Source organism: Dermochelys coriacea, chromosome 28, assembly GCF_009764565.3.
Source record: "Dermochelys coriacea isolate rDerCor1 chromosome 28, rDerCor1.pri.v4, whole genome shotgun sequence".
Classification (NCBI taxonomy): Eukaryota; Metazoa; Chordata; order Testudines; family Dermochelyidae; genus Dermochelys; species Dermochelys coriacea.
The window spans coordinates 444,551-462,154 of NC_050095.1; the positions used below are offsets into that span (position 1 = coordinate 444,551).

General features: G+C 67.8%; 2 protein-coding genes across 2 annotated transcripts; both read right to left on the bottom strand.

The window, feature by feature from the left end:
• Positions 1-6,535: 6,535 nt before the first annotated feature.
• Positions 6,536-11,257, bottom strand: C28H17orf49 (chromosome 28 C17orf49 homolog). Its single transcript, XM_038386299.2, is given in 7 exon segments — positions 6,536-6,792; positions 7,560-7,664; positions 8,312-8,423; positions 8,425-8,527; positions 8,632-8,733; positions 9,000-9,094; positions 11,100-11,257. Coding segments are annotated over 7 exon segments (603 nt in total). The 5' UTR covers positions 11,121-11,257; the 3' UTR covers positions 6,536-6,727.
• Positions 11,258-12,072: 815 nt separating this feature from the next.
• Positions 12,073-15,247, bottom strand: RNASEK (ribonuclease K). Its single transcript, XM_038386280.2, has 3 exons — positions 15,054-15,247; positions 12,964-13,043; positions 12,073-12,825 (listed from the first exon to the last, which is right to left on the bottom strand). The coding sequence occupies exons 1-3, from the start codon at positions 15,129-15,131 to the stop codon at positions 12,687-12,689; spliced, it is 297 nt and encodes a 98-aa protein (XP_038242208.1). The 5' UTR covers positions 15,132-15,247; the 3' UTR covers positions 12,073-12,686.
• Between the last annotated feature and the right edge of the window lie 2,357 nt (positions 15,248-17,604).

Below are 17,604 nucleotides of genomic sequence, written 5' to 3' on the forward strand. Positions count from 1 at the left end.
GGCAGGCCTGGGGGGGCAGGGGCTGCGGGTTGGGAGTGGGGGGCACCGGCAGGGCTGGGGGGGGGCAGGGGCTGCGGGTCGGGAGTGGGGGGCACCGGCAGGGCTGGGGGGGGCAGGGGCTGCGGGTCGGGAGTGCGGGGCACCGGCAGGGCTGGGGGGGCAGGGGCTGCGGGTCGGGAGTGGGGGGCAGGGGCAGGGCTGGGGGGGGCAGGGGCTGCGGGTCGGGAGTGGGGGGCACCGGCAGGGCTGGGGGGGCAGGGGCTGCGGGTCGGGAGTGCGGGGCACCGGCAGGGCTGGGGGGGCAGGGGCTGCGGGTCGGGAGTGCGGGGCACCGGCAGGGCTGGGGGGGCAGGGGCTGCGGGTCGGGAGTGGGGGGCAGGGGCAGGGCTGGGGGGGCAGAGGCTGTGGGTCGGGAGTGGGGGGCACCGGCAGGGCTGGGGGGGCAGGGGCTGCGGGTCGGGAGTGCGGGGCACCGGCAGGGCTGGGGGGGCAGGGGCTGCGGGTCGGGAGTGGGGGGCAGGGCAGGGCTGGGGGGGGCAGGGGCTGCGGGTCGGGAGTGGGGGGCACCGGCAGGGCTGGGGGGGCAGGGGCTGCGGGTCGGGAGTGGGGGGCACCGGCAGGGCTGGGGGGGGCAGGGGCTGCGGGTCGGGAGTGGGGGGCACCGGCAGGGCTGGGGGGGGCAGGGGCTGCGGGTCGGGAGTGGGGGGCACCGGCAGGGCTGGGGGCTGGGGGGGCTGCAGGTTGGCTCCCAGGTCAGGTCATTGAGGGGTTGGGTTACCGCTGCCCTTTGACCTTTGCTGATTGGGAGACTCAAGATAATTGATTGACAGTTCAGTATTCACCACTAGGACAGAGCTGGGGGGAGCCCGGACTCCTGGGTCCTCTCCTGGCTTTGGGAGGGGAGTGGGGGCTGGTGGGTTAGAGCAGGGGGGCTGGGAGCCAGGACTCCTGGGTTCTCTCCATGCCCTCCCCCCACATAATGTCCCCTTTAATCTCACAAACCCATTTTCCGGTTACCCCCCAATTGCCCCCAAGATCCTGCTCTGGGGAGGGGGTGGGGGGCCACCTCCAACTTCCTCAATCGGGCATTGCCCAGCCAGCTGCTCCCCAGCCCTGTCCCATGGATATTGGGGGGCCCAGGCTCTGTTCCTGGGCGTAGGGAAGGGGCTGGCCTGTGATTTCCTGCAAGGGGGGGAGGGTCGCCCTTAGCTCCCCCTCCCCATCTGCACGGCCCCCCTGCGGTAGCTGAGCACAGTGGGAGATGGGGGGGTCCCCGTCCCCACGGCGGGGGGGGGCCGCGCGCCGGGCCCTGTGTAAATCGGGCTGTGGGTCGGCACCAGCAGATTCGAGTGTGCAGTGGATGAGCGGAGCCGGAGTGTGAACAGCACAAACCAGACCCTTCCCCCCCCCCGGCCCCCTGGGGCTCCCAGGGCGTTGGGGGCAGGGGCACCCCCTGGGGCAGAGGGGGGGGCTGGCGGCTGTGCGCCGGGGGGGTCACAGCGGGGCGGGGGGGGCCCCATGGGGCGCGGGAGACAAACTGGCCGCTTGCAAAGCGCCCGAGCCTGCCAAGTGGCTCCGAGTTGGCACCGTGACAAAGTCAGCTGGGGACGTTCGCGTTCGCGCGGGCCGAGCCCTGGAAAGGGGAATTTTTCCCCGGCGCCCCGCCGGGCCGATCGCCCCCAAACTTCACCCACGCCCAGGGGGGGGCCGGGGCCGCGCCCGGGAATTTTGGCGGATTTTTCCCGCCCGCCCAAGGGGGTTTATTCAAGTGTAGAAAGTTGTGCAGGGGGAAAAAGACCGAGCCGTCACTGCTCACCCGGGCTCGGGGTTTTTTTCCCCTCCCTCTCCACAATTGCACCGAACGGGCTTGCGGCTCTTGGGGGGGGGCACCCCTTTTCCAAGCAGGGGGCCGCGATCCCCTCTCGACCGAGCAGGGGTGCCGAGCCGCCGGGGGGCGGCTTTGGGAAAGGGACCTGTCCCATGGCACCCAGGCTGGGGCAGGACCTGGCGGGGGGGCTGGATTCCCCCCCGGACGGATACCGATCTTTTTTTGCGTTGGATTTCTTTGTCCTGGGGCGCCCGGCGGGCGACCCCCCCCACTTCCCCCAGCTCCCCGAATATTTGTCAGGGGTCAGGAAGGAGCTGGCACAAAACTCGGGCTCGGGCCCTGGCCTGGCGGCAGGTAAGTGGGGGGCAGGGGACGGCGGGGGGCTGGGGGTCCCGGGGCGGCCCCCGCTGGGCACCAACCAAGCCGGGGGAACGTCCCGCTTTGCTCGCAGGGTGTGAGCCAGTGAGCGTCCGGCTGCGTTGCTCGCTCGGGCTTTGGGTGGTTTGGGGTTTTTTTTTTTTTATGTGCAAGGAGGGAGGAAAAAAAAGAGAGAAAAAAATCCAGCCGTGGGGAAACTCGTCAGCAACGAAACACCCCCACCCCCCGATTATTTTCTGGGGGGCAAACGGGAGCCGAACAAAGCGCCTGGGGGGGCGGAGGCGTCGAAACGCCAACGGGTGGAAAAGACGGAGGATCGGCCCCCCGAAACGACGGCGAAAACCCAGAATCGTGCCCCGGGAAACCGCGCGGAGCTGGGCCCCTGTACCCCCTAGGATCGGCGCCCCCCAAAAGGCCTGGGTGAAGGCAGAGGTCGGCGGGGGGGACCCTGAGAGGCCCCGGAATTGGCCTCACCCCGAATCGCGACTGGAAAATCACCATCATTCGGGGAAAACCCCCCACCAGAGCCGGGAGCCCCGAATCGGCCGGGGACCCTGCCCGGCCTCCCCCTGCAATGTCCGCGGCACCCCAAAAACCCGCCAGGGTGGGGGGGGCTGCGATTTGGTCCCCTGTCTAGAACGACTCCTTCAAACCCCCCAACCTCCCCCCGGATTTCGGAGGCAGGAGGTTAAATGAGAGACACCCCCCTGAAAAAAATCCCCAGATCGCCCCAAAAAGCTCGGGAACGAAAATCCGGGGTGCACGGGGGGGGGGGCTGTGGCTTTGTCCCAATTCGCCATTTCTGCCTGCGTCACCCCCACGGCACCCCCCAGCCTGCCCCAGGGCGCGGCAGCTCCGGCCTGGCCTGCACCCGGGGGGCCGATTGGGAAGGGGGGCTCGCTGCCTAAATCCCCACAGATTTACACTGGGCTGCGGCCCCCCCATCAGCGGCCCGGCTGGCTCCCCGAAATCATGGCGTGGCTTTGGGGCTCTGATCCGGGAGGTGCTGGGTCTGGGGGGGTGAATGAGCCGGGGGTATGTGGGGGGGAGGGCTCTGTGTGTGGGTGCATTGTTTTTGCATGGGGGTACGCGGGGGGGAAGTTGGTCCGGCGCGCATGCTGAGGTTGGAAGGGTGTCGCTGGGTGGATGGGGGGGCTCGCTGGCGCCCCGGGTTTGGGGGGTCGGTGTGGGGAAGGGCGGGGAGCCGCGTGTCATTGTGGGTCTCTGCCCCCCCCACACACACACCCCAGAACCAGTGGGCCGGGCCGTGGGGGGGGGGCGCATGTCGGGGGGGGCATCTGAGCCCCCATGATTTTATACCAGCTGGGGAGGGGCGGGCGGTGAGGGGGAGGTGATTTGGGGGGACAAATCGACCTACGGAGGCAGGGAGAGGTTTGGGGGGGAGCGGTTGTGGGGCTCAACCCCCCCCCTCCTTGCTCTCAGCTGTTTAACCCCACAAATCTCCCCGGCTTGCAGTGGGGGCGGGGGGCGTTTCTGTCCTTGTTTTGGGGGGGACCCCACGCAACACAGGGGATGGGGGGGACGAGGCTGGCATGGCCGGGATCGGGGGGGGGTTGTATTTGGGGCTGGTTTCATTGGGGAGGGTGACGAAATTAACCCTTTGGACCCGTCTTTTTTTCCTGGTGGGGGCAGCAGGCGGGGGGGGCGGGTAATGTTAAGAGCCAGCTGCTGCCCCAGAGGCTGCTGGGAAAAAAAAGACTCCATTTTCTGACTGGGGCCTGACTCCATTTTGGGCTGGGTGGGATTGACCAGGGCGGTGGGGGGGAGGGGGCACAGATCCAGCAGCAACTCCCCCCCCCACATGTACCCGGCTGGGACACCCAGATAAAGGCCCCCCCCATTCTACCCCATTCTACCAATCGCCCCCACCCCAGCTCCCCTTATGTGGTAGACAAATGCCTCCCCCCCACCCCCAAAAGAAACCTGGTCTGACTCCGGATTCCCCCCCGCCAACCCGTCCGGAATCGGTTGTGTTTGTCTCGCTGCTACAGACACCCCCCCCCCCCCGTGGCAGGGCAGACGACTCCCCCCCCGCCCGCCCCCTGAAGGCCTGGTTGGGCCCCCCCCGGACGCCCCCCCAACCACCCCCGGCCTTCGCCCCAGCAGCACATCATGGTTTGTTTGAGGGTCTGGACGCACAAACCATTTTGTGGTGTTACCGCGCGGGCCGGGACCGCGGCCACGGAGCGACCCCCGCCGCCCCCCAGCCCATCTACCCCGGCGTCGGGCCTGGCCCTGCCCGTCCCGCTCCAGCAGCACAGAAATATTGGCAGCGTCCCGCCTGCCGGCCAGTATTTCCTTGTGCTGCCCCAGCGGGGCCGGGCCACGCGCGGCCGGAGCCGGGGCCTGCGGGGAGTCAAGCAACAGGAGCCTGCGTGCCACTTCGTCCACTGCGGCCTGCGAGACGCGGCCACCTCTGGGGCGGGGCGGCCGGCGACCCGGGGACCCCTCGCCCGGCGCCGAGACGCGGCCACCTCTGGGGCGGGGCGGCCGGCGACCCGGGGACCCCTTGCCCGGCGCCGAGACGCGGCCACCTCTGGGGCGGGGCGGCCCGTGCTGCGTGCCAGGGAGGTCACCCCCTGGCCTGGCTTTATGGGGGTCTCTACCGGCAGCACCCCCACAACTGTGCCGGGCTTTCGCCAATTGTGCCGGGCTTACCCCAGCGGTCAGATCCCCTAGTAGCGAGATCACCCCTGCGGGCTCCCTCCACACTCCTCACCTAGACCCACAGCTCTGGGGAGCCTTGGAGGGGTCTCCCCTGACTCAGTTTACCCCAACCGAGCCTGCAGAGTCCTGGCCCCGCTGCTCCCCAGAGTTGGGGTCCCCGCCAGCTGCCCAGGCTCTCCCATGCCAGTGCCCCAAACCCACTCCCCTGACAAAGCTGGCGGGATTTGTACCACCCCGCCCGCTGCCTCAGTTTCTCCAAGTGTCCCCTGGGGGGCGGCGCAGGAGGGGAGCCAAGAACTGAGCCGCAGCCACCCCCCTCAGAGAGACAAAGCCCCCCCACCCCCCGAGACCTGGCTGGAGAGCACCAGGCCGGGTGAAGAGCAGCAGGGGATAAAGAGGGTCCAGGGGGAGCGGCCGGTGCTGAGGAATCGGGGTGGAGGGGGGACGCCAGGACTGAGTGGGGGGCTCCCGGCCACAGGGCCCAACCTGGCGGGTCTCTGGCCTCGGGAACCTGCCTTGGGCCCTGGAGGAAGAGCGGGGCCAATGGGGGGCTGGTGCCCCAAGGTGTCCTCCCCAGGCCTGTGGCAACACTGGGTCGCAGCCCCCCACCCTGGCAGTCCAGCCCGGCTGTGGCTCAGAGACCTGGCTCCTGGAAGGAAGCAGCCCCCCCCAATCCCTGACAGTCAGTAACCTCCCCCCCCGTGCTCAGCCAAACACAGAGAGGGGTACCTGGCCCCCCAAATAATCCAGCTCCTGGATAGGGGCACTGAGCCACCCCAAAAATAACCCAGTTCCCCACCAGAGAGGGGAACCCAGCCCCCAAAATAACCCAGCCCCCCAAATAACCCAGCCTGTGAACAGGGGCACCCAGCCCCCTGAAATAACCCAGGCCGTCACCAGAGAGGGGTACCTAAACCCCCAAATAACCCAGCCCCTGGACAGGGGCACCCAGCCCCCTGAAAGAACTCAGTCCCCCACCAGAGAGGGGAACCCGGCCCCCCAAATAACCCAGCCCTTGGACGGGGCACCCAGCCCTCCCCCCGAAAATAACCCAGCCCCTGGACAAGGGCACCCAGCCCCCCAAATAACCCAGCCCATGGACAGGGGTACCCAGCCCCCTGAAATAACCCAGCCCCTGGACAGGGGTACCCGGGCCCCCAAAATAACCCAGTCCTCCACCAGAACAGGGAACCCGGCCCCCCAAATAACCCAGCCCCTGGACAGGGGCACCCAGCCCCCCAAATAACCCAGCTCATGGACAGGGGTACCCAGGTCCCCAAAATAACCCAGTCCCCCACCAGAGAGGGGAACACAGGCCCTCAAATAACCCAGCCCCTGGATAGGGACACCCAGCACACCAAAATAACGCAGTTCTCCACCAGAGGGGAACCCAGCCCCTCAAAATAACCCAGCCCCCCAAATAACCACGCCCCCGGACAGGGGTACCCAGGCCCCCTGAAAATAACCCCATCCCCTGCCAGAGAAGGGAACCTGGTCCCCCAGCTGCTATCCCCTCCGGGGACCTGGGGCCATCCGTCTTTGGGGTCTGGCTGCTCCCCGCTGCACCCCCCGACACCTCTCTTTGGGAGCTCCCCCCGGCTCGCCCCAGTGCCTCACTGGCAATTACCAGACACACCCAGGGAGGGGGGGGTCACTTTTATTTAAAATAAAAAACAAACCAAGGGCTGGGGAAACAGCAAGAAGGCAGGGGGGGGCGGTGTCTGCCCAATGACACCTCCCAGCAGCCCCCTCACCCCCCCCGTAGGCGGGGGTGACTCCTCCCCAAAGGGGCAGGGCTCCTCGCAGGCGTGGGTCGGTCCGTTCGCGGGGGGCTCAGCGGGACAGCAGGGGCAGGTCGCCAGGCGTGATCAGCAGCCCGGGGTCCAGGGTCAGACTGTCTGAGAGAGGGAGAGAGATCACAAAAGAGGCTGAGGGAGGGGGAGGCGGGGCCTGTGCACATGGGGAGCGAGGCCTCACGGAAACAGGGGCGAGGGACTGCCCAGCCTGGCTAGTAGCCACTGATGGACCTATCCCCCATGAACTTCTCTAGTTCTTTGAACCCTGGTATAGCCCTGGCCTCCGCAACATCCTGCGGCGAGGAGTTCCCCAGGTTAACAGCATGGCGGGTGAGGAAATAGGGCCTTTCGCTGGTTTTAAATATTCATTGCATTGGGTGGCCCCCAGGCCGTGTTACGAGGAGGAGGAAGTTGCGCGTTCACCCCCCACCCCGGTCAGGATTTTCTAGACCCCAATCACGCCCTCCCACCAGAGCCATCCCTTTTCCAGGCCTGAGGAATCTCTCCCCTCCCCAGCTGTGTCGCCCCTTTTCCCATGCCCCAGAACCTGGTTTGGGGACGGGGGGGCCCAGCAGCCAGAGGCTCTTTTCGGTCCGATTCTCTCGCCGGTTCCCGCCTGCCCAGGGAGGGGATTTTCCCAAAAACTCCCCCCCCCCGCACCCTGGGGCTCTCGAGGGGGGAACCAGCCGATCGACCCCACCACCCCCACCAGCTGGGATGATATCTGCCAATGGAACGGGGTGGAGAGAGGGGGAAAGGGTGGGGCCAGGCCCAAACCCCCACGTCTCCCCAGGGGGAGGGGGGTCCCCCCAGCCACTCCCCCACCCCTTTCCAGTACCCCGGGTGTGGCTCCGCCCCCCGCCCCATACCCTGGTCGAAGTTGAGTTTCTTGGCGGGGGGGGCGTCCCCCAGCCCCTCGATGTCAACCAGGTCGCTGTTGGCGTCTGAGTCGTTCAAGGCGCTGAGGGTGACGTCTGCCGGGGGGCGGGGGGGGAAGAAAGGGGTCAGCCTGACGCGTAGGATCCCCCCTCTCCGCCTGCACACGGCCCCCCCCATCCATAGAGCCCCGCCCTCCACCCCAGAGACCCCGCCCCCACCCGATCCACTGAGAGACTGGAACCTCCCGCACCCTAGGGCACACGACCCCCCCAAGACACAGCCCCCCTACCCAGGGCACACGACCCCCACAGACAGCGCCCACCCGAAGGGACATGACCCCCCACACAGAGCTCCCACCCCAAGGGACACAACCTCCCCCGACACGACCCCCCTACCCAGGGCACACGACCCCCCCAGACATGACTCCGCCTCAGAGCACACGACCCCCCCCGACGGCTCCCACCTGAAGGGACATGACCCCCCCACACACAGCTCCCACCCCAAGGGACACGACCTCCTGCAACACAGCCCCCCCACCCAGGGCAGAGGCCCCCCCCGACACGACCCCCCTACCCAGGGCACACGACCCTCACAGACACATAGCCGCCCCCAGACATGGCCCCACCCCAGGGCACACACCTCCCCCCAGACAAAGCCCCCCCCAGGGCACACAGTCCCCCTCCCCAGACAGGACCCCGCCCCATAGGGCCTCGGGGTGGGAAAGCCCAGGGGTGCCGCTCACCCGATGCCTTCTGCTTCTTTGTGGGCGGGGCAGGCGTGTCCTGCAGCCCAGCGGACCCCCCAACCTGAGTGGGGGGGGCCAGGGCCGGGGCGGCCGCCACCGCCGCCCCCCCCCAGCCCATGCCCCTTCTTGGGGCCCTTCTTGGGGGAGTCGGCGGGCAGGGGCACCCCGCTGTCCTCATAGGCCTTACGCTTGGCCGTGGCTTTGATCTGCGCCCTGCGGGGAGAGGAAACAGGGGAGGGGGGAGTCACCGCGCAGGGCTCACCCCCCCCACCACGGTCCCCCATGTCGTCCCCCCCCGAGACACCGCCCCCCCTTACACCGTCCGCTCCTTGATGACGGCGCTGATCCGATTCAGGTCGTCCCCGAAGCGCCTCACGGCCGCCCGCAGCATCTCGATCTCCGTCTCCGTCCACTTGGCCCTGGGGTAACGGGGGGGGGGGTGTGTAGGTGGGGGGGACACACATGGGTCAGGGCCTCCCCTCCCCCGCGCTGTGCCCCACCCCACCCAGCTGCTCCCCCTCCCTCCAGGGCGCCCCGCCCCGCCCCCCAGAGACCCTACAATAACACCGGCAATGTAAACACCCCTCCCTCCACACCCCGCCACAACAACGGTGTGGGGCGGCTGGGCGTGGGGGGCAGGGCTCGGACCAGGCCTCCCCCCACCCCAGGGATCCCCCCTGCTCACCCAGCGGGGGACGAGTCGGCCACGGGGTGCAGCTGCATCGTCAGCTCTCCCAGCTTGGTGAAGGCGGCACCGGCCGCAGAGAAAATCTCGCCCACCTGCGGAGGGGAGGGGGGGACGGGGAGTGTCAGGGAGCCCCCCTGCCATGGGGACCCCCCAACCCGCACCCAGCCCCCTCCGCGTCCCCTTACCCCTGCGGGGACCCCCCACACCCGCACCCAACACCCCCCGCGTCCCCTTCTCCCCGCGGTGCCCCCCAAGCCACACCCAGCCCCCCCCACGTCCCCTTCCCCCTGCGGGGACCCCCCACACCCGCATTCAGCCCCCCCGCGTCCCTTCTCCCCGCGGTGCCCCCCAAACCCGCACCCAGCCCCCCCGCGTCCCCTTCTCCCCGCGGTGCCCCCCAACCCGCACCCAGTCCCCTTCCCCCTGCGTGGACCCCCCACACCCGCACCCAACCCCCCCCACGTCCCCTTCCCCTTGTGGGGACCCCCCACACCCGCACCCAGCCCCCCCGCGTCCCCTTCTCCCCGCGGTGCCCCCCAACCCGCATCCAGCCCCCCACGTCCCCTTCTCCCCGCGGTGCCCCCCAACCCGCACCCAGTCCCCTTCCCCCTGCGGGGACCCCCACACCCGCACCCAACCCCCCCCACGTCCCCTTCCCCCTGCGGGGACCCCCCACACCCGCACCCAGCCCCCCCCACATCCCCTTCCCCTTGTGGGGACCCCCCAACCCGCACCCAGCCCCCCCCCACGTCCCCTTCTCCCCGCGGTGCCCCCCAACCCGCACCCAGTCCCCTTCCCCCTGCGGGGACCCCCACACCCGCACCCAACACCCCCCACGTCCCCTTCCCCCTGCAGGGACCCCCCACACCCGCACCCAACCCCCCCGCATCCTCTTCTCCCTGCAGTGCCCCCCAACCCGCACCCAGTCCCCTTCCCCCTGCGGGGACCCCCACACCCGCACCCAACCCCCCCACGTCCCCTTCCCCCTGCAGGGACCCCCCACACCCGCACCCAACCCCCCCGCATCCTCTTCTCCCTGCAGTGCCCCCCAACCCGCACCCAGTCCCCTTCCCCCTGCGGGGACCCCCACACCCGCACCCAACCCCCCCCACGTCCCCTTCCCCCTGCGGGGACCCCCCACACCCGCACCCAGCCCCCCCCACATCCCCTTCCCCTTGTGGGGACCCCCCAACCCGCACCCAGCCCCCCCCCACGTCCCCTTCTCCCCGCGGTGCCCCCCAACCCGCACCCAGTCCCCTTCCCCCTGCGGGGACCCCCACACCCGCACCCAACCCCCCCACGTCCCCTTCCCCCTGCAGGACCCCCCACACCCGCACCCAACCCCCCCCACGTCCCCTTCCCCCTGCAGGACCCCCCAACCCGCACCCAGCCCCCCCCACGTCCCCTTCTCCCCGCGGTGCCCCCCAACCCGCACCCAGTCCCCTTCCCCCTGCGGGGACCCCCACACCCGCACCCAACACCCCCCACGTCCCCTTCCCCCTGCAGGGACCCCCCCACACCCGCACCCAACCCCCCCGCATCCTCTTCTCCCCGCAGTGCCCCCCAACCCGCACCCAGTCCCCTTCCCCCTGCGGGGACCCCCACACCCGCACCCAACCCCCCCCACGTCCCCTTCCCCCTGCAGGACCCCCCAACCCGCACCCAGCCCCCCCCACGTCCCCTTCTCCCCGCGGTGCCCCCCAACCCGCACCCAGCCCCCCCCACGTCCCCTTCCCCCTGCAGGACCCCCCAAGCCGCACCCAGTCCCCTTCTCCCCGCGGTGCCCCCCCACACCCGCACCCAGCCCCTCCACGTCCCCTTCCCCCTGCGGGGACCCCCCACACCCGCATTCAGCCCCCCCGCGTCCCTTCTCCCCGCGGTGCCCCCCAAGCCACACCCAGCCCCCCCCACGTCCCCTTCCCCCTGCGGGACCCCCCACACCCGCATTCAGCCCCCCCGCGTCCCTTCTCCCCGCGGTGCCCCCCAAACCCGCACCCAGTCCCCTTCCCCCTGCGGGGACCCCCCACACCCAACCCCCCCCGCGTCCCCTTCCCCCTGCGGGGACCCCCCCACACCCGGCCCCGCCCCCCTCCGAACCTTGGTGGACGCTGACGTCATGGCGCCCCGGACGCTCCTGCCCCCGCCCCGGGGGGTTTCTCTGGCCGGCGCCGCCGCTCGCGGCCCCCAGCTGCTGGCCCCGCCCCCGGCGAGATGCGCGCGCGCCGCGGGGGACGGCGGGAAAGGGGGCGGGGCGAATCGAGGAGGGGGGAGGACCGAGCGCTCCCTGCTCTTCACCCCTCCCCCGCCGCTGCTCGGCCCCGCCCCCCGCCCGGGGCCCCCCGCAGCACCTCCCCCGCCCCAGCCACCGCCCCCCTCCCCCATCCAGCCTTGCACCCCCCAGCCCCCTTAACCCCCCACTGGCCCTGCCGCCCCCCTGCAACAGCCCAGCTCCCTCCCTCTGAGCCCCCCCGTAAACCCCCACAGGTCCTACAGCCCCCCTCCCCCCATCCAGCAGCGCCCCCCCCGCCTTCCCCTGCATCCCCCCAACCCCCCCCGGCCCTGCACCTCCCCAGCACCAGCTGCCACCCGCCCTCCCCTTCCAGCCAGCAGCTCCCCAGGCCAGCCTTGCACCCCCCCACCCTCCCCTGCTGAACCCACTGCACCCCCCAGCTCCCCCCACACTGGAGGCCCCCCCATAAACCCTGCAGCCCCCCCTTCCCCCAGCACCCCCGGCCAGCCTTCCAAGCCTCTGCCCTCCCAGCTCCCCCCACCCTGCAACCCCCCTGCTCCCTCCCTCTGAGCCCATTACACCCCACTGGCCATGCAACCCCCAGCTCCCCCTACCCTGCAGCCCACCTGCACCTCCCGAGCACCAGCTGCTGCCCCAGCTCCCCCCACCCTGCAGCCCCCCACTGCCCCAGCACTCCTCCAGCTCCCCCCACCCTGCAGCCCCCCTCACTCTGCATCCCCCCCACTGGCCCAGCACCCCCCCAGCCCTCCCCTGGCACACCCCCACATTCCTCCCCTCATACCCCCGAGCCGCACTCCAGTAAACACTGGGCCACAGGCAGGGGATCCAACGTGTTTTATTGGGCAGGAACCATTGCCAGACTTGACACAAAGGGACACAGATCACAACGCAGCCTGGGGGGCGTGGCTCTGCAGGACAGCCCCCCCATCCCCCCCGCCCATCAGACCCAGTTCAGCATCTCACACATCTCAGCTGCTACCGACCGCCCCCCCTCCCCTCCCCGACCCCTAGCTGCCGGAGAGAGATGGGGGAAGGGATGGACGACAACGGAGGGTGGGATTTGGAAAGAGAGACAATGGGGGCACTCCACAGTGAGGGGCACAGAACATAACACGTCCCCCCAGCCCAGAGCCTGCCACACACGGGGGAGGGTGGGGGGAGAGCCCGCCCTGTGGGCGATCACCCACTCACAGCCTAAAAGCAACATGGGGGAGCAACTAGGGAGACTGACCCCCCCCAACTGGAGACCCCCCACCTTTACAATCCCTTAAAGCTGGGGGTCAGCAGCATCATGGGGGGTTGGGTGCCCTCTGGCAGGGCCCAGGTAAAGCCCCCACCAGCGGGGCGACTCCCAAGCCCACAGGGCCCCAGGGAGGAGCTGTTAATAAATAGAGGGTCCCGGCAGGGTCCGGGGCGGGGGGCAGCAGCCCCTCCTAGCGCACCATGTACTCCTTGCGCTTGTTCAGCCGGACCTGGCAGAAGGAGAAGCCCCCGAGCAGCACGTACAGCCCGGCCGCGATGAAGCAGTTGTAGCTGACTTGCTCGTAGAGATGGTGGATCTTCTCCGGGCCGCTGCAGGGCGGAGGGAGAGGGGGGTCAGTCCTGGAGCCAGTGCCCCCAAGAGGGGACAGGCCCCGAGCCCCATTCTCCGCCCCCCTGAGCCAGCCAGTCCCCACCCGAGGGGGGACAGGCCCCACAGGCAGCACTTACCCCGTGAAATCATCCTCCGTGAAGGGAACGTCTTCTATGAGAACCGCCGAGTGCACGTTGAAGAAGATCCCCAGGAGAATCTACAGGGACAGGCCAGAGATCGAGGGGCTGAGCAGGACAGGGGAAAGCACCCCCCTCATCCCAGCACTGCACCCCGCCCATGGGCAGGGCACAGCCCAGACCACTGCCACATACACCTGGCTAAGCCCAGTGCCATCCCCTCAACCCACCTTAACCCCGTGCCCCCAGCAGGATCCACGCCCCATGGGGCAGCCCCCAAGTCCTACTTTAGGGACCAGCTTCAGCAGGGCAGAGGGACCTGGCAGGCCCCACCCCCTACACCAGGGAATCAGGATCTAGCCCAGAGCCTGTGTACACAACACCAGACACCCGAGTGTCCCCGCCGTGCCCAGCCAGCTCCTGGACAGAACTGGCCCCGGGTCAGATGGAACCGGCCAAGGAGGGAGAACGCGACCTTCCCAGGAGCAGAAAGTCAATGCCCAGGACAGATCATAAGAGCAGCCAGACTGGGTCAGACCAAGGGTCCATCTAGCCCAGTGTCCTGTCTTCCAACAGTGGCCAGTGCCAGGGGCCCCCGAGGGAATGGGCAGAACAGGGAATCATCCAGTGACCCTTCCCCTGTCGCCCATCCCCTGCTTCTGGCAAACAGAGGTTAGGGACACCATCCCGGCCCACCCTGGCTAATAGCCATTGATGGACCATCCTCCAGGAACTTCTCTAGTTCTTCTTTGAGCCCTGTTAATAGTTTTGGCCTTCGCCACATCCTCTGGCAAGGAGTTCCACAGGTTAACTGTTGGGTGAAGAAATACTTCCTTGTGTGTCTTTTAAACCTGCTGCCTATCCATTTCATTGGGTGGCCCCTAGTTCTTGTGTTATGAGGAGAAAATAACACTGCTTTATTTACTTTCTCCACACCCCTCATGATTTCAGAGACCTCTGTCATATCCCTCCTTAGTTGTCTCTTTCCCAAGCTGAAAAGTCCCCGTTTTATTAATCTCTCCTCGTACGGCAGCCGTTCCAGACCCCTAATCAATTTTGTTGCCCTTTTCTGAACCTTTTCCAATTCCCATAGATCTTTTCGGAGATGGGGCCACCCCATCAGCGCGCAGGATTCAAGCTGTGGGCGCCCCATGGATTTAGAGAGAGGCAACATGAGATTTTCTGTCTTAATCTATCCCATTACTAAGGGTTCCCAACACGCTGTTAGATCCAAGGGGCGCCAGGCCTGGAAGTGGGGGAAAAATGCTGAGGGCGCACCACCCACAGCCCCAGGGTTTGCCCAGAGGGGGTGCCGGGCACGGCCTCGGGGGTCGCTCCACCCCCAGCAGCACCCACGGGTGACGCAGCTGGCGCTTGAGCCGCCCCGTCACCTTTTCCTGCTCATGTGGGGAAGTCAGTGTCACTGGGGAAGTTGGTAGGGGGAGGTGCCCCCCCCCCCCCCGCAGCCTAGGCTGGATCCAGCCACTGGGCCCTGGTCCAGCCCACTAGTCCCCACCCCACCCAACCACTCTTGCCACCCACTTCTGCCCCCAAGTCCCCCCTCCCATATGCACCCAGGTTGCCCTCCCCTGCCCCGCTAGTGCACCCCACCTTCCCCTGCCCCCACCTTCCCCAGTGCACCCCCCCTTCCCCCACATTCCCCAGTGCGCCCCCCTTTCCACTCACCTTCCCCCCAACCCCCCACCACCACGGTGCACCCCAACCTTCCCCCAGCCCCGCCCCCCACCCTCCCCTGCCCCGGTGCGCCCCCCACCCTCCCCCCAACCCCCCACCGCCCCGATGCGCCCCCCCACCCTCCCCCCAACCACCCCGATGCACCCCAACCTTCCCCCCCGCCCCGCCCCCCACCTTCCCCTTCCCCGGTGCGCCCCCCCACCTTCCCCCAACCCCCCACCACCCCGGTGCACCCCCACCCCCTTCCCCCCAACGCCCCACCACCCCGGTGCACCCCAACCCTCCCCCCCAGCCCCGCACCCCCCACCCTTCCCTTCCCCTCCCCCTCCCCCTGCCCCCCAGCTCTGGTGCACCCCAATCCCCCCCGCCCCATGTCCGGCCCGGGCCCCGCTCACCAGCATGATGACGCCCCAGGCGCTGAGCACGATGCCGCAGGCGGCCAGCTTGGGCCCGCAGCAGAGCAGGGAGGCCATGGCCGGGCCGGCGGCGGGCGGCGCGGAGCCTCCTCCTCGGGCTGCTGCTGGCCGGGCCGACGCAGCAGACTGAGGGTGGCTGCAGCCCCGGGCGGGAGGAGTCAGCTGACCGGGCGGAACCACTCTGCGAGGACTGTGGGGGGACGTCCCCCTTGTGGCGCAATGGAACCGGCCCCGGCCCCGGCCGCTGCCAGCTCCGCCTTCCGATTGGTCGAGCGGCCCCGGACCGTTCCATCCTGAAACGGGAGGGGGGGGAATCCCAGCTATTTATGGACCCGGGTTTCCGAGAGCCCCCAATCCCCCTCAGGCATGCGGGAGGGGGTTAAAATCCCCATAAACTGGGGGAGTTAAATAAGGGGAATGAAAAACAACCCCTCCCCTAGCGCATATGGTACAGTCCAAAGAACTGGGGCAGTGGGGGAGGGGCGGTCACATAACAGGGCCTTAAATTGAGCCAGGGCAGGGTCACGTGACTCTGAGGAAGGGCAAGGCCACATGGGGACCAGGTCACGTGACTGGACAAGGGCAGGGCCACATGGGGGCAGGGTTACAGGACTCTGGGCAAGGGCAGGGCCACATGGGGTCAGGGTCACATGACTCTGTGCAAGGGCAGGGCCACATAGGGTCAGGGTCACATGACTCTGTGCAAGGGCAGGGCCGCATGGGGGCAGGGTCACATGACTCTGGGCAAGGGCCACATGGGGGCAGGGTCACGTGACTGGGCAAGGGCAGGGCCACACGGGGACAGGGTCCCGTGACTGGGCAAGGGCAGGGCCACATGGGGACGGGGCCATGGCTCCGAGCAAGGCAGGGTGGCCATCCCAGGCGCCTGGAGGCCAAGTCCATGGTCCCCTTGACTCACACCCGCCCGTCCACCCCCACCCTGTCCTCTGAACGTGGATTCTCTGCCTCACACCCGTCAATTCGTTACGCCCCACAGCCTGGGCTAGTGAATTAGCCTAACGCATCCTGGCCCTGCACCCGGCTAGCCGCCGCCCTCCCATCGCCCCCGGCCCTCGCCGAAGTCGGCATCTGGCCCAAGCCAACCGAAAACGGCTCGAAATCAAGCTAGAGACGTTCGATGCGCGGCCCAGCCCCCTGTGCGCCGGGATCCAAAACCCAGCGAAGACCAGGACCAAACCAGCCAGGGAACCGGGCCAAGCGGCTGCGTGGGGGGGGTAGCGATGGGTCACCTGTGAGAGCGCGGTATAAATACCACCAGCTGAAATGTGTCACGGGGGAACATAACGATGCTGCATGGGCCGGCTTTCCGGAGACTGGCACCGGAGAGAACTTGTTTCCTGTACTGTATTTATAAACCTGGCTGACGTTGGTTCTTTGGGCGCTTGAGTGTATTTCATACTGAACCCCACTGTGCATGAGCCATCGCCTCTACTGTTAATCAACAGGACTGCTTCTAAAAACGAGAACAACACTAATTATATGGCACAGACAGCATGCCCGAACCTTACCTCACTGTCTACTTGTATTTTTTCCCCTGCCCGGCGGCATGAAGAGCTTCTTATGGCTGAGGGACGCTGGAAACGGGTCCTCGCATGCAGTGTTTTGAAAACCAAAATAAATCTGTAGTTTGGCTTTTTCTGCGTCCACTTCCAAATGATTTCGCTCATCTCGCCACGCAGATTCATCTCCCAGCCCACGGCTTGCCACAGGACACGGAAAGCATGGCAGGACCTGGGTATTTTGGTTTTTTCCCTCCTCAAATTCTTCTTTTCTGCTTCCACTTGGCTTTGTCCTCTTCAAACTCGGCCGGCATTTTTCTTAGACTCTTGAAAACGCGGCGATGGTGTGACGCCTTTGTACAGCGTGCTTCGGATGCCCCACCCGTGTTAATTATTCGCTTCCACAGCCTCTGTAAACTCTTCAAAGCCCGACCCTTTGGCAACGAAACAACACTTTTTTGTTTCACGCTGGCTTGGTTCACCCTCGGCGCTTGTTCGGTGTGGAGTTCGCAGTGTAACCACGAACGTCTGTCCGTTATTCTGTCATTCTGCACTCTAGATTCTTCTTGCGCCAAAGCGGGAATGTTCTTCATGTCGTGTCTGACCACTGTGTGCGCGCCTCAGTTTCCCCACGTGTCACTCCTGTCTCTCGGGGGCACAGCGACCCCTAGAGGCAGGAGTGATGGCGACTGGCTAACAGGGCACAGAGACCGGCCCACACTCTGTAGCCCGGCACCCCATGGCCAGGGCCCGTCCCCTGCAAGGAGCCAGCCGGAGGGAACAGAGCACCCAGGTGACCGGTTTGCCCAGGAGAGAGATGAAGCCCAGAGCTGGGGGGGGCCTGAGGCTGGGCTGCTGGTTTGGGACTCGGGGAGGGGCTCTGGGTCCCCCCCAGAGGGACGTTGCTGCTGGTCCCTGCTCCCGGTGCAAACGCCCTGTCCTATGCTGGGTTCCCGATAGCCAATAACCCGGCTGTGAGACAACTACCAGCAGCGGGGAGTGGGGTGGGG

Bases quoted from the DNA above. Each gene is read 5' to 3' on its own strand.
- RNASEK (XM_038386280.2), bottom strand. From the start codon at position 15,131: ATGGCCTCCCTGCTCTGCTGCGGGCCCAAGCTGGCCGCCTGCGGCATC. The intron at 13,044-15,053 runs GTGAGCGGGGCC...CTGTCCCTGTAG, and splicing joins CCTGGGGCGTCATCATGCTG to ATTCTCCTGGGGATCTTCTT. The intron at 12,826-12,963 runs GTAAGTGCTGCC...TCCGCCCTGCAG, and splicing joins ACGGAGGATGATTTCACGGG to CGGCCCGGAGAAGATCCACC.